Source organism: Haliotis asinina, chromosome 16 (genome assembly GCF_037392515.1).
Source record: "Haliotis asinina isolate JCU_RB_2024 chromosome 16, JCU_Hal_asi_v2, whole genome shotgun sequence".
Taxonomy (NCBI): Eukaryota; Metazoa; Mollusca; class Gastropoda; order Lepetellida; family Haliotidae; genus Haliotis; species Haliotis asinina.
The window spans coordinates 33,075,147-33,102,612 of record NC_090295.1 but is presented as its reverse complement, the minus strand read 5'-3'; the positions used below and the strand labels follow the sequence as shown (position 1 = coordinate 33,102,612).

General features: G+C 39.8%; 2 protein-coding genes across 4 annotated transcripts; both read left to right on the top strand.

Annotated features, from left to right (window-relative positions):
• The first annotated feature begins 3,477 nt into the window (after positions 1-3,477).
• On the top strand, positions 3,478-11,832 carry LOC137268066 (caspase-3-like). Of its 2 annotated transcripts, none has more exons than XM_067802567.1 (8): positions 3,478-3,711; positions 4,142-4,254; positions 4,998-5,141; positions 7,279-7,338; positions 7,695-7,772; positions 8,766-9,065; positions 9,890-10,082; positions 10,535-11,832. In XM_067802567.1, exons 2-8 carry the CDS (start codon positions 4,149-4,151, stop codon positions 10,665-10,667), a joined length of 1,014 nt encoding a protein of 337 aa, XP_067658668.1. In that variant the 5' UTR covers positions 3,478-3,711; positions 4,142-4,148; the 3' UTR covers positions 10,668-11,832. The 2 variants fall into 2 exon arrangements, with proteins under 2 accessions (XP_067658668.1, XP_067658669.1); XM_067802568.1 differs by lacking the exon at positions 3,478-3,711 and adding an exon at positions 3,773-3,997.
• A 2,260-nt stretch (positions 11,833-14,092) lies between these two features.
• Positions 14,093-22,535, top strand: LOC137268339 (uncharacterized). Of its 2 annotated transcripts, XM_067802892.1 has the most exons (10): positions 14,103-14,206; positions 16,377-16,420; positions 16,698-16,799; positions 17,457-17,495; positions 18,014-18,078; positions 18,405-18,582; positions 19,161-19,199; positions 19,492-19,581; positions 19,991-20,056; positions 20,622-22,535. In XM_067802892.1, the coding sequence occupies exons 2-10, from the start codon at positions 16,417-16,419 to the stop codon at positions 20,861-20,863; spliced, it is 825 nt and encodes a 274-aa protein (XP_067658993.1). In that variant the 5' UTR covers positions 14,103-14,206; positions 16,377-16,416; the 3' UTR covers positions 20,864-22,535. The 2 variants fall into 2 exon arrangements, with proteins under 2 accessions (XP_067658994.1, XP_067658993.1); XM_067802893.1 differs by lacking the exon at positions 17,457-17,495 and having other exon boundaries at positions 14,093-14,206; positions 20,622-22,529.
• The last annotated feature ends 4,931 nt before the right edge of the window (positions 22,536-27,466 follow it).

Below are 27,466 nucleotides of genomic sequence, written 5' to 3'. Positions count from 1 at the left end.
TTACCCATACTACACAAAATATAAACACCAGAGAAATATGCCCACGCTACTTCACATCCACCATACTTTATCTCCAAGCCAGTCAACCTCGTTCATCCGCTCAGTCCCTTTTAACCCTGTACCGCCTCCACTACCAATCAGACCCCGTTTATCCATTCAGCGCTCGTTAGTCTCACAGTTAAACAACCTCTAAACCTCGCAGCCAAGGTCAAGTACCCCCCAAGCCAGCCGCTCGCCTCTATCGCCACAGCTCTTCTCTCCGGCCTTCGCCCCACCACCTCTCTTGCTCCCCCCACACCCTACATCCACCACCCACCCCACTCATTTTTACCCCTTTTTGTTTATTTATAGTCTCCCCTTATCAACCAGACAGCCTAACTGTCTCATCAACACTATGCCCCACACTCTAGCCACCCCCAACTACCCTTACCCGCCCCCCCCCCCTCCACACACACACACACACACACTTAGGCCCCCATTTTCGCCCTTTAGTTTACATTTTACTTCAATTTCGTTAGGTTTAATCTTATTTTTCCTTTATTTTTCATTTTTTACATAGGTTTGTAATTTACAGTTTTTTGGGGTATGGTGGTTTATTACCTATTCCCCCTTATTTATTATTTACTACCCCCCACCTATGTTAAATGTCGGCTTGTTTGTTTGTTTGTTTCTTTGTTTGGCTGACTGACTGACTGACTAAGTGTGTCCCTTTACCCCGAGATTACCTGGGCTGACTGACTGACTGACTGGGTGAGTATGTCCCTCCACCCCGAGATATCCTGGGCTGATTGACTGACTGACTGACTAACTGACTGAATGACTGAGTATGTCCCTTCACCCTGAGATTAACTGTGCTGACTGACTGACTGAACGAATGAATGAGTGAGTGAGTATTGTTACGGTTAAGAATTCACCATGACAACAATTTAAGGAGTCGCCTGTGAACCAGCAAAACAGAACAAAGACAAGTCTGTATTATGCAACGAGAGCAAAGTATACAAAGTCACAAGTCAATATAACAATGCAGATTTCAGGTACAATTCAAGAGAGACAAAATCTAAGTCAATGGTTCACAAAATACAATATAGCAAACTCGCCAAAGTCTTGGTGTGAGAGAGAACAGCTATGGCAGAATGTCAACACAGCGATCGGTGCGACAGCAGATAATGTAGATTCAGGCGTTGACGGGATTTCAAGCGTGGCAATGATGTAAATGAATGTGAGTGTCGCCCTCCACACGGCAACCAGCGTATTTATATATAAACTACGTCATTTCACGAAAGTTCGGGCACAAACGAACATCGTCAACACTAGAATGGTCTCGAAACAGTATCCCATAAGTGAACACATAAAAAACTAGGAGCAGATAAATTCCGGAAAACCAGAATGCTAAAAGTGTTGACCAGCTATTAAAATGAAATCTGACCCATCCTATTTAATATTCAAAACACTAAATGTTGTGACCCAATAATTATTATTACTTAATTAATAACAACAATATACAGAAAATACACACTCGTAACAGTATGTCCCTTCACCCCGAAATTACCAGGGTTTTTCCCCCATTATTTCACATAATATTTGACATAATACAATATATATTTGTGCGTTATGGTAAATCTTGTTGACATAGTCATTACTAACTGTGAGAAATGGTATTCGTAAAAATAGTGCACATTCTTTCTTCAGAACATTACCGTAGGGCAATGCAGGTTGGTAAGTCATGGCACTAAACCTCTACTGTAAGTAGCAGTGTTCATAGAGATGATGAGTTCCTTTTACATTGATGATCTAGCTTTATACATATTGGTAAATCATGGCACCAGTGGAGTGTTAGTATTGATAAGAAGTAGGTTCATTCATTATATACATAGATAACATAGGGAAGAGATATTGGCATCCCAGTCGAAGTCGTAGCGTCCCAGTCGAAGGCACAGGTAATAATATTCTCGAGAGAAATTACATTGGTTGTACAAAAAGGTGATATTAGCATAGTCACAAGAGAAAGTACATTCATTCTACAAACAGACATGATTGCATTGATGCACACATGTGAGTCTTATTACGGCTGCGAACATGTATATTCAAATGTTACAGCAACGCTTGCACATCAATCATGATAGGTCAGCCCACATTGTACGTAATGATTACAGGTTACTGAATATCTCTCAGGTTTGGTTTTTATTTATTTATTTTTTTCTGAGAATAAAACCTTTAGTGTACATCTATCTATCTATCTATCTATCTATCTATCTATCTATCTATCCACACAACAAATACATGCAGACGCACGCGCACACACATGCACGCACGCACGCACGCACGCACACATACACACACACACACATACATACATACGTACATACATACATACATACATACATACATACATACATACACATACATGTGTATATACATATGTATATAATAGATACATATCATGTCTTTTCCCACCATAAGTCTCACTACACTGGGGTATCTTTCATGGCAGCAATAAAGAATTTAAAAGACAAAGGTTTATTTCTAATACAACTATATGTAGTAACCCAGTTATTGTTTCAAACAGTGTTCAGGCGTGTACCAAAAATGACCAACCGGATGACTTTCAAAGTAGCCATGCACAATGGATTCATTTTCGTTCTTACATCTTTGACAAAGACTATTGTCGATTCTTTTCAACGTATATAATGCAATGCAAGAATCTATACTGAAAATCGCGTTGCTTAATATCTCTACGGCATTGTTTTGGGTAGTCAAAATATTTCCCTAGAATTTAAGTCAGTTAACAGCATTACTACATATAACCGGCAAATCTTCATTTATCTTCGGGGATCCATTTGAAGGTTTGATCCATTCCATGGGGAAGTTGTTAACTCTAAGATCGTCTGTGGATATAGGTTTAGAATAGGTCTATCATCGTTTTGGGGGTGTTATTAACTGCTTGATACTGGTCTAAATATGTAACATTCAGGTTGAATTATTCTTTTAGGTCTATAAAGGATGAGATCCATTTTCATGGCACCATCATTACCAGAGCCGCATGACAGACAGACAGTATGCCTCTCCACCCCGAAATTACCTGGACTAGTCGTCCAGTGTGTTTTAGTCAGTTCTATGCGACGTGTACGTGTCAGAATGAATCCGACAAATTCCCTATATAGTATATTCCTGTGTTTCTTACAAGTACGCGACGATGGAGTAACCTAATGGTTAAAGCGTCGGCTCGTCACCACACCGACGGCGTTTCGACTCCCCAAGTAGTTACAATGTGTGAAGCCCATTGTGTGAACTCCCCTCCACCACACACCCCCACCCACCCCCACCCCCCTACACACACTCAATCACTCACTCCCTCAAGTGAATGTGTGTGCCTTTCTGTTATCAGTTCTTAACGCATAATAGAAGAGCTCTAATGTGCTGTAGCTATATTTAGAACTAAAATCAATACTACACCGTAAACAATGCCTCTAGGGTCAGACATATACGCTTGAAGGACTCTATCGTCACGACAGTGTGTGACGTCTAAATGTTCAGAGGTCATTGAATTTACAACCTCAGGGGCGATATAAACACTAGTATACAAGGACACGAGACACATACCACGTCACTTCAGACAACAAGTAGGTCGGTTCCCGAGGAATGCAAGTTTCCAGGAAAAGGACGCATTTACACTATCCCAGGACTGGGCTCGACAACTGAGGACGGTAGCAGGTATGTGTCCGCCATATTTATATCCCTGAAAATATGACTAGGCTATAAAATCAACTCAATTAGTTGAGAATATAATCAACAGTCGTAACTGATGCAAGTGACCTCCCGTTCAGCCATATATTACGAGAGGACCTTAGCATGTATGTAGAAGTATACCGTAGTATATACTTGAGACCTAGTTATGATTTCCTGTTTGTTTCCTTCATGTCGATAAACCCGACACAGATCTGTTGTGCTCAAGGCGTACGGCGCACAGACAGATCGTCAGGCTTAACGAGCAGAACAGGTTTGTGAACAATGCTGTCTATAACCTGACACGAACAAAACGTATATCGGACGTCATGACCTAGATCAGTATTGACTGAGGGAATATTGTTGTGTTTAAGCCTGTTGTAAACTAAGATTCCAACTGATCTAGTTTGATTTGTAGCATCACCATGGCAGAAGGTTTCAAGATAGAGATTGAGGCAGGGGACGGTGGAAAGTCTGATAATTTGGTTATGGCTGGCGTGGTCACTGGAGGAGTTGGCAATAAATGTAAAGGTATGACTTCTTTGTCTTGTGATTATTGTGTATTATTGTCATGATATAATTTAGTATCATTTGTAATATAACAGTGGTCTGAGGCATAGCTATTTGTATTGAGAGTTGCCCCCCTTTGGATGCTGATTATGGTTCGAATGTCTCCTTCAAATTATGACCCATATTCTTTCTTATGTCTTGTTTTTATCAAAGTCACACCTTTGGATATTCATTCCAATACGAAATAACTGAATTGTAGTCAAAAGTGGTGAAATATATGGATCATATATCGACAGAGGTTTTCAAATTGGAAAACATAAATAAGCGAGTCCGTCTTGATCCCTTGTCAGGGGTGACAGGGTCAGCCACCATTCGGTGCATGCATATACGTCTATTCTCTAATCCCCTGTTGTTGGATTTAATCGTCTAGTGACTGCGTGATGCTTTACCATGAGTTTAGCTAAACGCCAGCAAAAGCGGGGGACACTAGAAATACGCTTTACTCACTGTGCCCATATATGGAATCGAACCCGATTCTTAGGCATGACAAGCGAACGCTTTAACTAATAGTTTCCCCCACCACCCCTTTAACCGTTAGGTAACCAAAGTAGTGCCCCTTACTTGTCTACGGCAAAAATATCGTCGACTGTAAGGACTTGTTGCGAGGCAAATGATTTGTTGTCTTGGGGTCTGAATATATTCAGAACAATATAGTCTCTTTCCTTGGCGTCATATATTTATTGTGCTTGTGATGTTGCAAACAGGTCTACCAAAGGCAGAAGGCATCAAAACAGACCTCTCAACAACTAACATAAAACTAAAGGGTCCCGGCAAAGATTCTCAACATAGAGATGTCAAGATGTTGGGTATCGTAGAAGGAGGGATGGCATTACAAGATATCTCGGAGGGTAATCATTTTCGTCATTATCGTCCCCTAATATTTCCAAAGTCATTACCCGAGAGCCCATGAATGGGGCTTCATTGCTAGATGTGTGCAGGCCTGGCTATCGTTTTCAATAAGAGATATCGACACATGTTAACCAGATATGGATCGAAATCGATTATTATCCGAGACGTAACTTTGAGCAACACGTGCCAAAAGTCTAATTAAATGTTACCAGTGCTAATGATAAACTACGGACGCGAGAAAAATGAAAAATACATCTTTATGGATTACAACGTCTTATTTATTGCGTTGAGCGACATTTCGATGTAGATTCTTATATCGTTATCAAGCTAACTGTGAATACAACCAAATTGTGAGAATATTTATATACATGGTATGTTGTGACGAACAGCTGATTAACATTAACAAAAGCATGTCATAAAATAAACAAGTGGTATATAATTGGAAGAGGCCATTTGGGAACTAAAACAACAACGAGCACTAGTGATGAAGCCAATGACGAGGGAGATAAAGTAGTAACAACTAATAGCATTTAAGTAGTAACAACAAATAGCATTGTGTCTATTTGTGTTAATGTCGCTCAACGTAATAAACAAGAAGTTGTAATCCATAAAGATGTATGCTCCATTTTTGACTCACCAACTTCTAGAGTATACCCATTAAACAAGTACGGAAGCGTGGTTGGATCCTGGTGACCACTACGTAGGACTCAGTGCTTAATATCTCATACGGAGGAGTTAATATCTCCTACATAGTACTTAATATCTCCTACACAGTACTTAATATCTCCTGCATAGTACTTAGTACCTCCTACGTAGGACTAATATCTCCTGTAGGATATGATCGATATATGGTAATATGTTTCAGTCTGAAATGGTCGACGTAAATCCCCAAACACGAAAACAATCTCCTGTTTATGAGTTACATTTATCATTAGAGCTCTTCTATCATGCGTTTCATTTACAACAAGGGACTACTGTTTCCTTCCCCATTAAACTCCTGTGTTCACCTAATTGTTGCACATTACTGTCATGTATTGGGCCGACTGTTCTACTTTACTGCCTCGCGTTCTATTTGCTCTACTGTTACTTCGCTGTTATATGTTGCACTTTGTTACACTCTACTATTGGATACTGCGTTGGCTATTGCAGAGGTCGTTGCACATGGCTAATAACCTGCAAGCACAGAGGTGTCGCATTCTATCGGTAGCATTCTATGTGAATTTATTCCCTTATACTTATAAAAACAACTATATTGACAATATTTTGCCTTTTTCAATTTCGTATTGTTTTACTCAACACTTTTCCACCCCAGTCAAGTCAAGGTTTCACGATTAGTCCCTGACTTGCATTTCTATTATCTAACGTCCTGTATAAACATTTCGCAACATAATTACAACATTTCACAATCCGATTCATTAAGTACTACGTAGGAGAAGGTAAATACGGCGTAGTAGATATTAAGTCCTACGTAGAACAAAGTAAGTGCTACGTAGCAGATATCAAGTGCTGTGTAGTCGATATTATGGTCTACCTAGGAGATTGTAAGCGCTACGTAGGAGCCAGTAAGTCATATGTCCAACATAGGTCTTAGTAACTCCTACGTAGGAGATCGTGACACCAAAATATTTTTCACCGTGGTCCTACTACGCTTCCGGAATAATCTCATGCTTATGCAGGACTTTCCAAAAAAAAAGACTTTCCTGGCCATAATTTAGAAGCGCACATGAATAAAAAATTGTGTATAGGGTGAGTAAATTAAATTAAACTTTATTCTATCACAAAAGCTCAAGTACGATATTATCGACACTATTTTCATAACGATAATAATTCATAAATTATTGTTTCCTATCGACGATGTGTAAAACTTCAGGTTCTAACCCTTCATTAAATGTCCACAGACGGCAATACAACTGAGATACTGATAAAAATACAACCTATTTGACTATTAATCACTAGAAAATTATTGAGTATTTCTCACTTCGTTGTTTTATCGTTTGTGTGTGTGTGTTCTTTGTGTAACGGTATGTTCTGTACAATCTTGAATCAGTGTGATCAGTGACAAGCGTACCTGCTGATTATGAATATTCGTATACTGTTATGTGTATATCGGTGTCCGTATATTGTCATTTCCTGCAGATACTGACTGTAGTGGCCACAGACAAGAGGCTGCCTATAAAATGGACTCTGTTCCTAGAGGTCAGTATGCACATTTTAGGACCATTCAGAATTATTGTTGGACCTGTGAAGATCTAGGTTATTACTGATGCTTGCCGTAAGAGCCTACTCACAAGATCACCATAGGTCAGTATCACGGTGGAGTGATTACGTATGAAAAATTGTCCTAGTGTGTATTTGATGTTTAATAACTAAGTTGCACATGTGAGAGATATAGAGACGTTAAAATTAGAGATACATATTGAAAAATAAAACACTCATGGCCTCATTGATGAAAGTCTCATGTAACCAGAAGAAGTAACAGCGAATAATGTAACAGTACATTTCTCAGTGTCGTGACAATGTCCCGCTGTCAACTTGTACAACCACTCTTGCAGGGTTGTGTTACATATTCAACAACAAGACCTTCGAAGATAAACCCAAGCAAACGAGAATAGGAACCGAGAAGGACAAAGGTATGCGATATTACGATCGGTGTTAACGTCTTGACTCCAGTGCCTGATCCGTGCTCGTTGCTGTAGCATGGCAGCAACTAATAATTACCAGACATGCATCATTTGCATTCCTCAGTATCAACCTAATGCGACGTGACAATGCTGCAACATTATCCAAACACAACAACAGAAACTATACAACAGGTTGACTTTGTTCTTGACAAAGTTCTTGACTTTGTTCCATGTGTGGATCTGTTCAGCAAACAGACGATGGGTACCCGGTAGGACGCGATAATGTGATGATAACTTCACAAGATTGTATACTGTCCAGGAGATTCAGGAGAACTGAAATCGAGTGACCATAAGTTAATAATGCCACACATGGATTTGGCGCATTATATGTTTTATCTGGTCATGTTGACTGTGCTTTCATAACTGAGGGACCCGTGAACATCCGGATTGGAAGTGGTCTTCAGTAACCCATGCTTGTCGTAAGAGGGACTAACGTCGTAAGAGGGACTAACGTTGTAAGAGGGACTACACTACATTATTTTCCTTGTATGTTTAACTATTTAGCAATTGCAAAGTACAATAACAGTTCCACTTGTGCTCCGAAAGAACCTCGACGATGTTATATATTTCCACGACATGGCGGTATCTATATCTAACTCATTATATGCCACCACCGTAAGCTCAAACAAATTGCTAAGTTAGTACAATCAGAACACATAAACGCCTGGTATCGAACTGGTATCCAGCTGTTCAATGGATAGCGCATTACAAAGTCTAGCACAGATAGCCCTAGGTGCCTGTCAGATGTTGGAAAGGTAGAGTCACGTGACTTATGTCGCCGGGTACCCGTTTTCTATTGGTTGAACAGGGGCAATGTATAATATATAACATAGATGTTATGTATGGTACGCTGAATCATTGAAAACTGAAGACCCAGGATACAAGCAGTCACACCGAAAAAAAATATTTATCTGGATTTTTTTCTGATTTATTTTACCTTAGATGCGTTAACAGATGTGTGGAAAAAGCTCCATTTTGACGTTAAATCTTTTGACGACTCCGAAGCTGATGTGATGGACACGAGGATTAAGAAACTTGCCAAGATGGACCACGCTGCCTATGACTGTGTAGTCGTGATCTTCCTGACCCACGGGCGAGATGGTGCGGTGCAGGGTTCCGACAACGAGTGGCTGGATGTCAGTACCATCACATCGTACTTCAAGGCGTCAGTTTGTCCTTCACTGGCCAACAAACCCAAGCTGTTTTTCTTTCAGTCGTGTAGAGGCAAAGAAATCCAGAAAGGTAAATATAAATCTATATAAAACGTGATTTGGGGATAAATGTCCCCCGGAAAGATTCTATAAATAGGTCGCCGGAAGTCACTACATGTTTATACCCCCATGGAGATCCTGGCTGGAATGGGTTTCAGCAACCCATGATTTGTGGCGATTAACGGGATCAGGTGGTCATGCTAGTTTGGTTGACACATGATCCCAAATGCGCAGAACGATTCTCGTGATGTCGATCACATAGTTATTATATGCATAACTATTATAGGTAAACTAATATATCGTATCCTTTCTACTTTGCTGTTACATTCTACATACTATCGTATCCTTTCTACTTTGCTATTGCAATCTTCGTGCTATTATATCGTTTCTAATTTGCTATTGCATTCTACATGCTATCGTATCTTGTCTACTTTGCTATTGCGTTCTACTTTGCTGCTGTATTCTACTTAACTATTGAAGCTGTTCTACATTACCATTGTATTCTACCTGCTACTGTATTCTACTTTGTTGTTGCATTCTACCATGCTGTTGTATCCTACCTTGCTATTGTATTCTACCTTGCTGTTTTATCCTACCTTGCTATTGTATTTTACCTCCTTATTGTATCCTACCTTGCTGTTATATTCTACCTTGTTATTGTATCCTACCTTGCTATTGTATTCTACTTTGCTATTGTATTCTACTTTGCTATTGTATCCTACCTTGCTATTGTATTCTACTTTGCTATTGTGTTCTACTTTGCTATTGTATCCTACCTTGCTATTGTATTCTACCTTGCTGTTGTATTCTACTTTGCTATAATTGTATTTTACCTTGCTGTTGTATCCGTTCCAGTTCAAGGTGATGATGGCGGCAGTGATACTAGTGCTACAGAAACTATAGTTCCGACTAACAAGATGGTTGCTCCAGAGGCAGATTTCTTCTTTGGTTTTGCCACAGTAGCCGGGATGCAGGCTTTAAGAAACCCGGAGAACGGTAGCTGGTTCATTCAGTCGCTTGTGCAAGCTCTGCAAGCATCTACAAAGAGGTAATACCAAAGTCTAGTTAAGCCCAACCCATGCAGGCGATGGGGTAGTCGAGTAGTTAACGCGTTTGCTGGTCACATCTAAGACGCGATACTTGCTGGTATCCACCTTCTTGACATTGCTGGAAGTTTCTACAAGCGACGTAAAAATCTACTCACCTGCCCAGTGCACTCGTGGGTTGTTGTTAAATAATTACCTGAAAGTCTATAATCTAGATGTTAGTTTGGGGCGGCGGAGCGACCTGCTGGTTAAAGCGTTTGCCCGTCACGCCGAAGACACGGGTTCGATTCCCCACATGGATGCAATGTATTAAGCCCATATCTTATTTCTCCCGATGTGATAACCTTGGAAACTCGCCAAAGCAGCGTAGAACTAATTCATTCACTCTCCATGTTAGCTACGAACTGCGTTACTACGATATGGGCATTTGTTTTTGTTTTCGTATTTCTTTCAGCGATGACCTGGACAGCATCATGACAACCGTGCGTGGTAAGGTGGACAACCGGCAATGTGAAACAGTGGATGGAGAGTTTGTCAGACAAACGGCTGAAGTGCGGACAACGTTGCTGAAGAAACTTTACTTCTGAAGAGGCTATTAAATCACAAAATGGAGACTGATATCATTACTCCCCCGATAAACTTGGTATAGCGGTCTGCAAAATGTGCATAAGAAGTCACCAAACAGTAAGCGACGGATTTAATGGACTAAAGAAGATTAACGTTGACTCCACGTACCTACATTGCTGGAGCCATCTTGGAAATATGAAAATGTGAAAAGACGTTTGTCTCAGGCATTGTATTTCATTGCGGTTTTTATAAATACCTCATTGAGCAAGATAAAGTTTATCGGGATGGTTGTTTCAAATCACATGAAGGCGTCCACTTGATGTTCAGCATTAACACTTTCATAACCATCTGTCTCGAACTTTACAAGGGAGAATTTGCTCATTGTGTCGGTTCAGTTTTATATTGATGTAGCCGTACAGACTTTCCAACACCTTTAAATACGTCTTAGACTAGGAAGGGAACGGTGGACCTAGTCGACTGAGGCAGTGCATGTACAGATGTCCGAATGGATTGAGTTTGACGAACCCAGTGAACGTCTACGTTGTCGGACTTTCCTCCTACACAAAGCTAACACGACCTGATACATCTGGAATACCGTTCAAAACGGCGTTATCACTCACTCACCCTCGCAATGATTACATAACGCAATCACTCACTACCCAACCCACCCACTAGCCCGTCGGCCTACTCACTCACTTGCACACTCACTCGCTCATCAATCTACCCACCCACTACCCCGTCGGCCTACTCACTCACTTGCACACTCACTCGCTCATCAATCTACCCACCCACTAACCTTCCCCAACCCCCGTCCCCCAACTCATTCACTCATTCCCCCACTCAAAACTGGAATACCGTTCGAAACGGCGTTATAACTCACCCTCGCAATGATTACATAACACACTCACTCACCATCCTACCCACCCACTACCCCGCCGACCTACTCACTCACTCATTCACTCCCCGGGGATACAACTCTAGGACCGTTCAAAACGGCATTAAACTCACCGTATGACAATAGCAGCAATATGTAAGTCAGTATGTTTTCAAGTTGGCTGATCTGTACGTTTTTGTATTTGATTTTATACTTTTATATGCAAATTGGAGTCCAGGTTAATATATTTGTTTCAAGATATTCGTTTTGCATAAAAATTAGGTTGAATAAATTCTAATTTCAGTCCAGAAGCATATTTGTTGATTTGTTGATCAACTTGAGCAGACAAGTTGGAATACCTAATCTCCTAATGAGATTTTATGTAATGTTATGGACATTCAACAAACATCTCAACTACTGATATTTTAAACATTTACTGAACTGCTCAGCTTTCCAACGACATCTTACTGAGATTTGCAGTCGTTAATCCTAAGATGACGAAATTTTTTTGTCAGCTGATTGCCCAAAACGCCATTCTGTCAGTCACCACATCTGCCATGTAATACAAACCGCGCGAACGCGGGTCAATACTCAAGACAACCCTGGATTGGACGAACATTACTTTCAATCAAATGAACAGTTTCGTTGAGAGTTGAAACGCACGTTAACTTAATTCTGTCACATGTCATAGAAAGTCACACTCACATATGTATTTATCCAACATCCTTGTCATACTTGTTATGTTATTTACCCGTGATGATGCAGGTTAGGAGTGATCTTAAGTAGCCCATGCTTGTCGAAAGAGGCGACCAACGGGATCTGGTGCTCAGGATCGCTGACTTGGTTGGCACGTATCACTGCATCCTATTTCTGTAGATCGATGGATGTCGTTGATCACTGGATTGTCGGGCCCTGACTCAAATATTTACAGACCGCCGACATATAGCTTGCATATTGCGGAGTGGAGAGTAAAACTAAACCCACATACTGATTACATTATTAGGTGAATTTACATTGAATTTTCTCATGTACCAGCGTTCTGAGGTTCAGAGAATACAAAAAGTGACTATAACCTGACTGAAGGTGGCTGTTGACGAGGCACGCTCCGTCCATGGACATGCCAGACATGTTGGAAGGATGACGAGTGTGACCACTGGAAGCTTGTTATGTCCTGTTGGAGGAGCTCAGTACAAATACCTGAGCGACTGCGTGAGTGAGTGAGTCTAGTTTTACGCCCAGTATCAATGCGACTCCTCTTGGTTCGTGCGGTGTAATTATGTAAACAGAAGACACGAGTGAAGCGCAAATGGCACTACGTCTGCCTCCGGGTAGTACTGCCCAATGAAACGCCCATGAATAGCAAATAGAAATAGTGAGTGTGAGTGAGTTAGTTAATATTTAACGTCTCATCGGCAATATTTCAGCCATATCGTGACGGGAACATAACACTGAAATGGAATATATGTGTAGTATTAAAACAACCTGTCGACAAAGGACAGTAAAAACACTAGAATATCACAGATATGAATATAAAACCAGCATGTAAAACTAAAACATTGTAATTAAAGAAGACAATAAATTAAAAAACACGGGCTACAGAAGGTAGATGCAAATAGAAATAAATAATGATAATAACATGATGAGTGAAACTCCATTCACTGGGTGAATGGACATACCGCTAACAAATCCGATTATTATTACCCATGATACACCAAGCTGCATGGGAGGCGTAAGGTTCATATACTATCCGAAAAAGTCAAAAAGAAGCGCATAGGCGATCTGTATGTCTACAATCAATTACCTATTGTGTTCAAACAATCGTCAAAAGTGTTGATAACATGATTTTACACAGCTCCACAAGTACAAAATCGATTTTACCGTCAAATGTTGATTTTGATGAGATTTCTTACAACGATTAGAAAGGCATCACAACAACGCAACAAAAATCAACTTCCTTTTGAAATTGTACAACAAAGAGAATTCACTGTCTGGCAATAAAAATCCAGAATGCTTTCAGAAATTGGCAGTGGGACGTTTGGTGATGATGTCGTCAACTGTAGGAAATAGTTGAAATGCAGTTCGTACCTAGATATCCACGATGAATCCATCTATACGGGGATGTCAGTGGGATATCAGAGTTGGCATCAATGGAAATAAAAAAAACTGTGAGTTGATATCATGTAAATGAACACCGATTTCGCCATGCTTTTCAGTTTATGTTATAACCCTCCTCACTAATCCATTAACACAACATGAGTCCACCTCGACGAAAAATCAAAGGGCATTCACTGAAACACAAAATGTCGTCTTCCCGGGAAGACACAGATATGTTAAATTACTGGATCCAGATGTAAAGAGACAAACACCAGTCTCTATACTGTAGTACAAGCGGTATTGTTGTATTTGAGTCTAGTTCCACAACAGTTAACATATGCATATCCAGTTTCTCCTCTCGTGTTGTCTGTGTTAACAGGTACCCATAAAAATGTGCAATGCACCAATGCGCACAGTGGTCCTATTTTAGAAGCTTACTGGAATGCTATATATTTCACTGGGGTTGTACGCCTCTTTATTCATAGCCACATGCAGTCATAACCTCAATTAGACCAGCATTGTTGTGATTTTGATCTACCATGGCACACGCCCTGCCTAGCCCTCCGTTGCAAGTCGGATAAAAATTGAGAGGTGAATATTACCATCAATGAGGCACATGTAACACAGTTGGTTTCACCTTGGGCAAGTAATTTTGTGCCTCTGTTCACTTAGCAGAGAATGGGTACAACGGTTGGATGTTTTGTGACTATTAACCTTCTAGCGCCTCACATGCAGCTCGGATTATCCGGGGTAATAATGTTGTGATGATTAACTCTTTGAGCATTATCACTGTCTTTAATACTATAATCATAGCTGTTGTATAATACTGCCTCAGTATATTCTACTGCCATGATGACACCTTTTTTGCAGGCCTGAAGTTAGCAGCGGGTTCTTCCTATTGCGTTATCCGTTCACTGTTCACTTTATGCTCATCAGATCTATCAAATACGTATTGCATATAGAACATAAGCTAACCAGCACTGAGTTCGGTATACAGTGTGTACCCAACAATTCTATCTGTATCTCCATGAACTGTTCAGAACTAACTTCGGTATACAAACTTACTACAGCAAATACAAGTTACAGTAGTTCATGTTGGTTCTATGTTCGCCATTTGTTTCTCGAATAGCGAATGTTGAAAGATATTTCTGTTAAACGTAGTTCCATTATTACGTGTACCTGTCATGATCTGTATATGAAACTAGACCCTTTCCTGAGAAATCCGAGATGAACTCCATGATGTCAACGTCGGATGTTCTGGAAAACCCAAGTAATCTTGCTATACATTCTAACAGAGCCCTGAGCAACATTTCATCATTTCATACAGGTGACTCGAATAGTTGTGCCCTTCTTTGTGTCGTATGCGTGGACCTTTGAATCTGTAGATCTGCAGAGTTATTTTTGTGCAATGATAGTCCCTAATAATGTACGCGCCATGATGTGACGTAAGCACAACCACATTCCTGAGGAACACGCAGGTGTAAATTGGACGATGGCCAACGTTAGGTGATATATACACACGAGAGTTGAAATAATTTGAGAGTACATTAATGAAATAGACAAATACCCTTGTTCAGGTAATGACTACTACCAGTCTTTTTTGTGTCCGATAGAACGAGCTGAAAATGTATAACAACTGCATGTACTGAAGATGACCTCTGAATCTGTAGACGTTGAAATACCTCAGTTAGTTTTTGTACAATGATAGTATCGAATAATAAGCGCACCATGATGTGAATGAAAATGGATAACCTTCCGGAGAAACTCTCCTGTGTTAACTGAACCAGGGTTAACGTTAGGAAATGTTCCGCTGGAGAGTTGAAATAATTTGCGAGTACATTTATGAAACAGGCAGATACCCTTGTTGAACTAATGACTACTTCACAGGACGTCTTTGTGTTCTATATCGAGCTGAAAATCTGTAACGACTCGATTTACTAACGATGACGTCTGTATCTGAGACACATCAGTTATTTTGGCGCAATGCTGTCAACAGTTTTGACAAACAGACACGTCATGGCATGACTTACGTATGAAAATAAACACATGTGGGGGAGGGGGGACGCACGGGTGGAACTTGGACGATGGCCAACTTTAAGTAATATGGTCCGAGATCGCCGAGCTCCGAGATATGCGAGATATGTAGATACATGGCATGTTATAATATCTATCACAGTAAGAAGTAACAACGTTTCCCCACATTTGAACTCGGCAGCTTTTTATATTTTCATAGAGTAGTCAGTTCTCCACATATGCATAAACAACTGTGCGTCACCGATGATATGGGACACACGTTTATATTTCGAGGTAACATGTCATTGTATAACCCAGGTCTCACGTATCCAACCGACGACGCCAGTTCAGCTTCCAGTGAGTGATACCGTACTCCTGACTTCTATTGTCTTTACGCTTTTATGGGGCGGTGCGGTAGCCAAGTGGTTTAGCGTTTGCTCGTCACGTTTAAGAGCTGGTTTCGAATCCCTACATGGTTGTAATGTGTGAAGCCCTTTTATGGGTCCCGCGTCGTTTTATTGTTGAAATATTGATAAAAGTGGCATAAAGCCCAAGTCACTTTACGCTTTTCTTTGATAGAAAGGGTTCTGAAATTAAAAAGCAATATGTCATGTGCTATAAAATGAATACTTAATGTTATTAATCAATAGTATATAACTTGGGACATACATTAATTTTATATATAGTCATCATTCATATTATTTATGAATTTCTTTTTATGTCTTATATGTTAATTTGTGTCTTACAGCGTTTGGTGAAATAACGGGTTGTTCAACATGTGAAACATAATGGGTTAGTAAACGTTTTTATTATTTGCATGGAGTAGACAATGATAATATATAATCATATAAGATTGATGGATACGCTTACAACTTAGCAATGGTGACGGGTCTACTTCCTTGTACGATAATTATCTCTCCTTGCATGTCTATTATTTTAAACAAACTCATCTTAGCTTCTACATCTCTTTATCTGTTGATTTCACTTCGATTGTGGATTCCAAATGTGCAATATTAATAATAGTATGATTACTTACAAAATAATTATGCTATCAATGGAAACTTTGCAGGTCATTTGGCAAAGCTGAGAAGAACATTCTCGCGACGCAAAAGGTTTCAACAAGGCCAGACTGATCATGATCATGATCATAAACAACTCACAAGGAAACAGAGTAGGTCAAGTTCTTCTTATCTAATGATAAATATTGTTATCATATTTAGCCTCTTAATTCTCTTATCTTATTTTCTTATCTGCCTGTATTTTTGAGAAGACTGTGGCATTCTGACGAACTGATTTTTATGCCGGTTCGTATTCCTAAGTGAAGTGTTTTCAGTGCGAAAATTTGATATTCCGAGCACGGAGTGCGATGACTAAGAGTGATATATGAATGAATGAAGGAACGAATGAAGGAACGAACGAATGATAAAACTACGCGTTGTGCGTTATGAATGACCTTGGACTCGAAAGACTTCACAATACAACAAATCGTGACTTATTCTACAATAAAGCATACCTAGTCGGGGGTCATTTCAAATTTTAAAAGCAAAAAAATATCTTTAATCCTCGCAAAGACACGATGACTGTTATTCAGGTCGGATAAACCAAACATTGATCATACAGAATATTAGGTAGTATGATGTGAATCCATTATAGATGGCGTAGTATCTCAGTGGGTAGACAATACAATCATGTCAGGTTGTGCACAAGCAGGAACAAACACGTGCATTCACGTGGCTGTTGAGAAGTAATGCTGAACACGACCCTAAACCATTATATCATAACATCGCTCCGATTCATCAGCTGACAGAAGCATTTTGATTTGTTTTAGAAACAGAACGGCAAAATCAACCCCAAAGAGTAGTTTCAGGTAACAGGATGTTAATCATACATCACATGCATTGTACAACACATACATTGTACACAACGTTGTTCCCTTCAATTCGACGTGGCTGTTGTTTACCACAAGAGAAAATGCCTAATAGTATAAAGATTACATCTCATCCATTTGCCAGGTTTTCTTGGATCTTGGCTAGATATCTATCCGAGAAATTATCAAACTCATTTTAACGTTAATGCTTATTATAATGCAGTATGTATGAATTTATACAAAAAATGATTTGTCAGTTTTATGATACAACACGCAAATAATTTTGCATCGATACTGATGTCTGGTCCAGACTTACTTACAAACCTCCGCTTGTAGCTGGAACATTGCTGACTACGGCGTTAAACAATAATAAAAAAACTAAACTGTTTTCAGAATGTTTAGTTTGTGAATACATACTTATGTCGCTTACATATCACTGCATAACCACTAGTGCCATCGCTGTATTGTTATCGTGTATGGGGCAGTGATTACTCTCTCCTTATTTTGTTACCGAACAGCACATCGGCTGGAAGCTGAAGGAGTATCGTCATGTGAATCTCATAATGACAGCAATGTATTTCCAGTAAGTACATTCCGCTGTTTCTTAAGAAAAGAGCTAACTTGTATATGCTTAAATATAGTAAAATACATCCAGGGGGCTCCAGCCATCAGGTTTTTAAATGTACCAACATGTGGGCTACCTGTATATGGACACACTGAATCGTACCCAAGTGAGGATTCAAACCCGGGTGGACATCGTTAAAAGAGTTAACCACTAGGTTACCCCACCGTCCCACAAGACAGCTGCTCTGTTGCAAGTGCATAACTTGCACTGCACTGTCATTCCTTTTTTGTCTCTCCATATAGTCTTGTCCCGTAACAGCACGTTAGTCACGTTAATGTTTACAGTCACCAGTCCACAATGAGCCATTAACGGCCTGCCCAACCCGCCAACGAGCCCATTCAGCTGCAGGACAATATGGCCATGATGTTGGTCCTTGCATGGTCAGAAGGGGATCTTGCTGCCGCCACGCCCAGCTTCAGTACCAAGCTTCCAGTCAAAGCGTCCCTGACATACGTCAAACCGGTAAGTGTGAGACTGTGAAGTACTTTTAGCAATATTCTAGCAATAACGCCAGGGATGAGCATCACATATTGTAACCTTGTGAGGACTCGAACCAGTGACTTCGACATGACGAGCACACGTTTTGCCCCACCGCCTCAAATGTCACAAGCGTGAGATACAATCTTCATCAAATAATGTCTAAATTTATGTGCGAATTAAAATGCTTGTAACGCTTGGTACAGATCCTTAAAAATGTAAATGTTTAACATCACATAATGTTATTTTAGGTTGTTCCATTTAAAACTAAAATTATATAATGCATGAATTTCTATGCAATATTTATCTCATAGCAGTATGGATGGTGCATTAATACTTTCATGTGAGCGTTAATGGTTCTTATCTTAATGGAACACTGGAATAGTGTGTGGTTGATTCACGTCAATCACAGTTTACTCTCTAAACTCTGCTAAAACAGTATATACTTTTGAAATAAATTCTTAAGAAGAGAGCATGAGGTGTTGGTTCAGTGTGACTGCTTTGATAGGTCTCAATAATGTATTTCTACTTCAAACGGTTTTTGATTTTTGTTTTTAAAACAGAGCCTCCTTTGGCTGGTCCAACAAGACGATGGAAGTCAGGTGAGTGCGGCAGCGCTGGAAACAGAAAATATACTGAAATAAAAGTACATGTACCTTATAATACACTGTGAAGACTGGTGCATCCTCGGTTTATGGAGCGAGGTGTAGTTGCCGCGATATGTCCATTAAATCGTTGTATGCTTTAACAGGACGTTTCAAAACAGTATAACAGCCAGCAAAACGTTCAGCTGCCGATTTTGCCTGTTGTTGGCATTTCCCCCGTCGATCGTAAGAATGGGAGCTAAATGTGATTATCCTCTCATTTTCAAACTGAATTACCTTTCTCGTCCAGATCCTGCTCAAATCCATGTGACTGGTGTATCTGGGGGAACAGTGGACACTTCGTATGCTGCAGGCATAAGCAGCGGTCCAGCCCATCAAGGTAATCTCTGGTTCTTTCGTTAATGTTATATTCAAGTATTTTTAAGATCCATGAACTGTTCCCTAGCAACCGATTCTTGTCAAATGAAGAAATAACAGGACCGTGAGGTCATGCTCGCTGTCTCAGTTGCTGCATGTCATCATTTCCAAATAAAGTTAATCAGTTTTAATATGTCAATCATGAGGTTGTTCGATCCAGATTCATCATATGTAGACGCCGTCACAAAGTTGGAATAATGTTGATTGCGGAGTTACACAGCAGACAAACGCAAAACAAGCAATTATATATACGTGCTTTAACGGTTTCCAGTCATACAATTTTCTCCGCCAGTTTTACAGACTTTTTCCACACTGAATTTGTTAATATTTGAATGATATTTACAAATGATCTATTACTGTGTTTCCAATAGGAAATGTCATCGTCAACAACTTCACGCGACCACCAGCAAACAATTCAGAACAGGACACGTATTCTGGTATGTTCTGTGCAACTGTCGATCAACGCAATATAACGGTAGCCACTGGCAGCATGCCATTTCTTGGTTGTCAGTTTTAGAGCAAATACTATTACCAGCTTCCACATTTCAATATTTTGGTTAATACCTTTGACCCTAATAACTTCAAACATTTTATTTAGTGCAAGGATTATAAACAGACATATTGATCTCATTCGGTAGAAATACAATTTAGTTTTGGCTTATGGTGTTTTGGTTACATGGTGTACATGCATATCATTCATAGGGACAAGATGCGATAAGTACCTACATGGGTTTTAGCCGTGTAATTCCAGATTAGCATTGGTCTCCAATAACCCATGCCGGTCTTAAGAGGGGGCGACTAACAGGATAGGGTGGTCATGGTAGTTGGCTTGGTTGACACGTTTTCGATAACTTATCCGATTTGAGTAGACCGATGTCTGATCCAGACTCGATTATCGACATACAGCCGCAATAGAGCTGGAACAAATAAAAACACAAACAAACCTATATTCTGTTTAATTTTCGCATAAATACAAAGCATGTTCTACGTTTTGTGTGCCAGGTGAAGATCTCCACGATGGCAACGTGGACATCGGAAACACACTGAAGAGGAAGTTTATGCAGTACAGAGAGGACTTTGTCTTTCTCTTGCAGCAGACTGCAGGAATGCTTCTGCTTTACATCATCCTGCCGCTCTTTGTCCTAGGGTGCATGAATGTTCTGGCAACAAGTGCCCCACTCATCAAGTTCGGGGTCCTTGTCCTAGCAGTGTTCGTCTCTAGATTCACAGTAGTACTTAAGTAGAAGTTCACCTCACAATCAGTTAGATATTATTTGTTTGCACTTGACAATCTAAAATTCCAAACTTAATTCATAAGTATACTTTTGTCATTTAAACCTTGCCATTCTGAAGTAATCTGTTACAGCCCGATATCCTACATAGATAGCATCCATATGTCATTGTACTGCATGCTTTTTTGTCGCTATAAATGTTTATATATGGATGTTTGAGCATTTTCATAAGCTTTACTTGTTTCCTCTGCGGATAATTCCGACGCCAACCAAACGTTTTGAAAAGAAGGTGTTAAAATAATTTTATGTAGGTGATGCAGGTACTCAAGTAGGCGCACCATTTGAGTGTAAACGTCTCTTCTGCCCGTTTCGTGTCATTTCAGCTTTCTTACATATATACATATGCAGTTCATATGTATGCTGATAGACAGAATTGTGACATTTTCGTTGGATGGTAGAGACTATAACACATGGAGCCTCTAAGTTTCTGGTTTCACCTCTGGGTTCCTTTCAAACTGAAAGGTTCACACTGTGGGTGAAAACTGTCTCAGATCCACATTCAGTGGTACACGTTATATTTGTACCTGACACACTCAATTTCTCTTGGCCATTCATTTGAAAAGTAAATATGCTGCTATAAAGATCATGAGAACAAGGGCCATTCAAGGTGCTGCCACTAACGTCAAATGTTTAATAAATACAAAACAGACATTCCCCAAAAACTAATAAACACATCGTGCATTGTGGGCTCCGTGTCATATTACGAGGCGTTAAAAATTCCGTAGCTGACATCTTACAAGGAAATGATCATGAGTACACATATAATCTAATGTACAGTCATGTGTTTATGAATATGTATTCACCTGAGGAGAAGGAAGTGTATGTCAGTTACGTACTGATGCAAACTTATTTATTTTCTTCCCTTACACATCGTTACTTATTCCTAAGTATGCGTTCATTAATGGCAAGGTTTAACCCCAACATTATATAGGGTACAGTATACGCACAGCATTTGGTTTACGGGCACTAACACGAAACACCGTCCATTGTTCTAGCGTCATTATTTGGGTCCTTTCAGACTGTCCGTCTCGCAATAACGGTGAAAGCCGTATCCTGCAATAATCTAGACACTCCAGGATTTTCGGTTTGCAGAATGTTTTATGTGTGGCATATCCGTGAAGTATTGTAATGGCTTATTGGAGAAAGTCACCAAGCGACGTGAAATGGGATTATGTGTCTGTTTTAGATGTGAAATATCTGCTTGCATGTACTGGATTATTAGAGTTACATCGTATGTATCAACCAGAAACAATTCTGAGCCCCATCCTGTTCTTCATATCATTTGTGTACAAATTCAACTTTGATACCACACTGTCGAACAGTAACATGTGATGAGAAAGTTGTTCAACAATTAGCTATTTCTTTACAACCCCTACGCAATCCAGTACTTTTGAATAATGCATTTAACACCAATACTCTATAATGCTAAGATTACTTACGTTTCTACTTTTAGTTTCACGTTTTATACAAAGATGTAGCATAACTGAGAAATATCTTTCAAACACCAGCATGGATGCAAAGACATGGACAACACCATTCAAACACTACTAAACCATTATTTGTTATTTCTATCAAACTACGATATATTTATTTGTTTTGAGAAATAAAGTATTTTTCTAAGCTAGTGAGAGTTATTTCCTTGCAAGCATGTAAAACATCATGGAATACATCCACAGAAAGGTGCACACCTTTGGCGTTCTTTGCTTTGATTACTTGCAACCTAAAGCACATAATATAAATACAGTTATCATTTATTCATGGCCTATAATATACTTTTCGGATTATGAAAAATTATAAACGTAAAGTCGCAAATCAAAAGTGCAATATTTTGAACTTGGCTTAATTTCCTACACTGGAAACGAAGCTGCCGGGATACCGAAACCAGTCCGAAGGGGTGGACCTGCACTCAGCTGTAATGAAGACTTTCAATGGCTGGTTCGTTTGCCCAAACACTCAGGTTTGTGTATATAGAGGTGTTCGGTTTTCCAAATACCTGCTCATTTTTCTGCATTACGTTCCATCAAATCAACAAACACTGAGATGGTGAACTACTCCGTTGTTGGTAACTGTCCTTCATGCAAGTACAAAGCAGGACCTGAGACTGTAATTAAAGTATACATTCTTTTCCTTCCGGTCCAAACATTCGAAAAAAATGGATGCAGTGTGCTTGTAATCAACAGACATCATCACATGTCATGTGTACAACTATCACATCTGCCTGTCTATGTAATTACATAATGTGACAAAGATAGGCCTCAGGTTACACGAGGCATTTATGGTGTATAGAATGATGGGAGTAAAGTTCAAATCGCATGTAGACAATGACTGATGTTGTGTATTTAGGAGATAAACATCATGTGTTGACCAATTTCCTGGTCTTATTGAGCATTTGAAGCACGGGAATGCATTTGGAACCGACGGTGGGTACTGCAGTGAAGTGTCATCAGCTGGCCGTTTCAGCTGGTTCCCATGGTAGCATCTGGAGTAGCTTATTTATGACGTCATTCTAACTTTAGGTCACAATATGATTTGAATGACGTGACCACTGTTGATGACACAACAAAACAATTGTTTGCGAGGTTTCTACATAGAGGATACTAAACGACCCTCCGTGTAATACCATTTTTATTAAACGAGTTTAGTATTCTGTTTATTACTCGCCAACATAAATTGACAGAAACTGCCGTGAAATTCCCTGCAGTGTGAGGACTCTCAGCTTTCCGCGAGTCAAGCAAAGTCTAGTAAAATTTCGACATCGGCATTAGCATTGTGACGTCACAACTTTGAACCATTTTGACGTCATACGTCAAGCGGTATTACACTAGTGCAGTACTGCCGTAGAAATATTACACTGCAGCATCTTCACCGGGTGAGTAAAAGTGTCAATATGCAGTGAATAGTCTTGCAGTTTCCGTGAATCTAATACCATTTGATCATGTTTTATAACCAATCAGATTACAGAATACAGTGACTATTGGTTTACAATGCATACTGTAAATATCAGATCCGACCTCGACAAGCGAGCGTCCATCAATATCGGCTATCCAGAGTGGCACCAGATGTCGCTTTGCAACGGTCACGGATGATGAGCTACAACAAATCATTGACGGGTCTTTATCGAAAGCAACAAGCAACAACTTCTTAGAGGTACGTCCTTCCGACACTTTATAAACAAACAGGAATAAATTGAAAGTTACCTCCCCTAAGTAAACTAAAAGTGCTTTATGGTTCAACTTCTTTATTATACAAGGTCACAACGTTTCGAGACAGATTCTAGTCTCTTCTTCAGGCGAAGCTGTTTCGAGACAGATTCTAGTCTCTTCTTCAGGTGTCTCAGCTTGTGACCTTGTATAATAAAGAAGTTGAACCATAAAGCATTTTTTAGTTTGATTCCTCCAACTTCTAAATGCCTTTGAAACAACTCCCCTAAGGAAACTTGCGAAAAGGATTTCACAAAACGTTTTTACCCACCATTATACATGAAGCAAACACGTAAACATTATGCAAAGGTAGAAAACTATGCGAATTGACAAACATTTGAACGATACTGTACAAAACCCTACTGTAGCATAGTACAATATCAATATTTTCCAAGATATTTGTTACCTCGTATTCTTACCTTCTCATTATGGAGTGGCTCCAAGAGAGAGGGTATCCTTCCGATTTTGAGAATTTTGATACTCACGCATTGAACACCTATCTTCATTCATTCTATGCTGACGTGAAGAATGGTCGTGGCGAAATCTATTCAAAGTCTACCTTCGTCGGCTTGCGAGCGGCCATCAATCACCATCTGCGTTCTCCTCCATTTGAACGTGATATCAATATTATGAATAACAGAGCATTCCACAGTGCAAACAATGTTTTCATTTCTATGGTCAGAAAAATGAAAAGGAGGGTCTAGATAAACATCACGCCTCAATCCCCTCGACCGAGCTGGCGATGATTAGAGAAAGTTTTGACTTGTCTTCACGTGTAGGCCTATTAAACAAAGTATGGTTTGACATAACTCTTGGATTCGCCCGTCGGGGCAATGAAAACCAGACATCACTTCGTTCATCATCTTTGCAGGTATCCATTGATGAAGATGGTTGTGAATATATTGAAATGTCACACTAACAAAAAATCACCGTGGCAATTTGACCAGTTCCACGGATCCAAATAAAAGGATCTATGCTACTGGTGACGCACTTCATCCGGTTTCATCATGTAAATTGTAAAAATCCCACATGAATCCAAAAAATGAATCGTTTATTCAGCATTCCAAATCTGTCACTGATGTCCGCGATTCTGTTTGGTACACATCACGGTGCGTTGGAAATAATTCGCTATCCCATATGATGAAAAACATATCCAAGAATGCTACGTTGCCACACCACACATAAACACGAACCACTGCCTTCCGGCAACAGCAGTCACTCTACCGTCCCAAGCGGTATTGAAAACAGAGAAATGTGCAAAATCACTGGACATAAAAATGATCAAGTTTAAATTCATATTGCAGCGAATCAAGCTGTGCACAGTAGAGATGGTACTCAGCCATTCTGCAGGGGTCTGATCGCGAAAACAAAGCAAACAAATGCCTCTGCGTCGATTCTCGTGTCGTTGCAACTGTTCCAATATCTAGGCGCTCTACACACTTGCAAAGTTCTTCAGTTGTGTCCGTAGTGGGAATGTTTCAGAGTATACACAATTCTACCATAAATGTCAACTTCGTTCATCAAAACTAGGCCTAACTTGACACGATGAAACCCATGCGGCGATTCATGACTGGACCACTCCACGCAGTTACACGAGGTGGACAGGGTAGCAAAAAATGGATTTCTTTCATTGTTATTGTACTTCCAGAGGATATGGCAGTGATTGAGATTGACATAAGTACATGTAATATGTTATTCATCAAGTTCAATTAAAAATATGACTGAAAATTTTGTTTAGTGTATTTTTTTAAAAAGATTTATTTCGAGCATGACGCAGCCTATCTGCCCCGTTAGGTATAATAGCATAACTCTTCTTGTGTCGTTTTTAGTCGCTGGGGCGACAGGGAAGCAGATCACGAGACGCTAGCCGCATTGCGACACACGATCACGCTATATTCAAAGAAGAATACACTTCTCACAACGAACTGGTTTACAATATCGGCTGACGCCGTCGGTTTTAAACTAAATTTGCCTATGTTGAATTCCAATGAATCCCTGAAATTGAACAAACCACACTATTTATCTTCTAACTGTCATTAGCAGACGGGCAGGCAGACACATGCGTGACCAACTTCCGGTTTGGTAGTATGCTGTCCCGATAGTCTAAACAAATTCTAAAGAAAACGAAAATGAAAACAAATATATAGCCAAAGTGCAACTTATCTCAATTCTTTTACCCGGGATTAGTTGAATAAATAGCTGAATTTATGTCATCAAGTTCTTGTATGAACACATCTCAACACATCTCCTGCACGTCCCCATCTCACAACCTAAAAACACTCTCCTGATGCAATTGCACCCAAAATAGGGTCTAAGACATCAATAATTGGAAAGCATAGGCAAATGGATGGATGTACTCAGCAATGAAAGTTGTCACGTAAATAATCTTTTTCAAACTATTTTACTGTGAGCGTCTCTACACTATCGGTAAATATAAGACCAGACCACAAGTGTGCCAGTGGATATGTTTACAATCTTTGCGTTTGCGCACAGCGAGTCGAACACTAATATGAAACCAACGAATAGACATAAATTAAAACATGTCAGTTTTCAAGCTGATCATTTTTAACAATATGATATTATTATTTCAAATGCCACACTTTCATGTAAAATATACAAAAAAAGATGAGTAAAATATAAGAAAACGTATGGAACCAGTACTTCAGACCCAAGATGCTTGTAATCACGGGGAACATCTCTCGTTCTTCATCTTCGGCCAAAGCGATGATCCAAGCACGCATCATTTTTTTCACGAGTCGTCTTCTTTGGAAGTAACCATTAAAACATCTTTTGCTTTCAGCCGTATCGGAGTATTTGGATACGATGACATGTATCACCTAAGTCAGTGAGTCTGACCACCTTTCATCTTCACATGTTTGCTGTTCACAATGCTTGTGACTCAGCTGTTATCTGTTTACGATATCACGAAATGGTTAACATGATGCAAACGAGAATAAATTTTCTGTCACTCTTCCTTCGCTCACACGCAGTAATGAAGGCAGTTAGTTTATAGTCATCTCCTAAAGGGCCATACACATCGGGACACTGTATTTCTATTGAGTGTGCCGAGTTTCATTCGAATCCCATCTCTATCCTTCATGTATGTATTTCGTTAGTCAGCACCAAACCGCTGGGCTTGCATCACAACCACACACCATCATCACGCAGCTTAGCAGTGATAAAATATGAAATGAAATTGACTCGCTCAGTATTTACGTTTTGTCTGAGGGAGAGGCTATTGGCTGAAACGTTCGCACGTGACTCATTAGGCCCGGTTCAATTCCCAACACGGGCACAATGTGTGGAGCCCAAACAAGGTGTACCCCACCGTGATATTGCTGGAATATTGCTGAAA

Coding starts and splice junctions, on each gene's coding strand:
- LOC137268066 (XM_067802567.1), top strand. CDS start 4,149: ATGGCAGAAGGTTTCAAGATAGAGATTGAGGCAGGGGACGGTGGAAAG. Junction 7,339..7,694: donor AATGGACTCTGTTCCTAGAG/GTCAGTATGCAC, acceptor CCACTCTTGCAG/GGTTGTGTTACATATTCAAC. Junction 10,083..10,534: donor CTGCAAGCATCTACAAAGAG/GTAATACCAAAG, acceptor TATTTCTTTCAG/CGATGACCTGGACAGCATCA.
- LOC137268339 (XM_067802892.1), top strand. Junction 18,079..18,404: donor ATGACAGCAATGTATTTCCA/GTAAGTACATTC, acceptor TAATGTTTACAG/TCACCAGTCCACAATGAGCC. Junction 19,200..19,491: donor AACAAGACGATGGAAGTCAG/GTGAGTGCGGCA, acceptor TTTCTCGTCCAG/ATCCTGCTCAAATCCATGTG.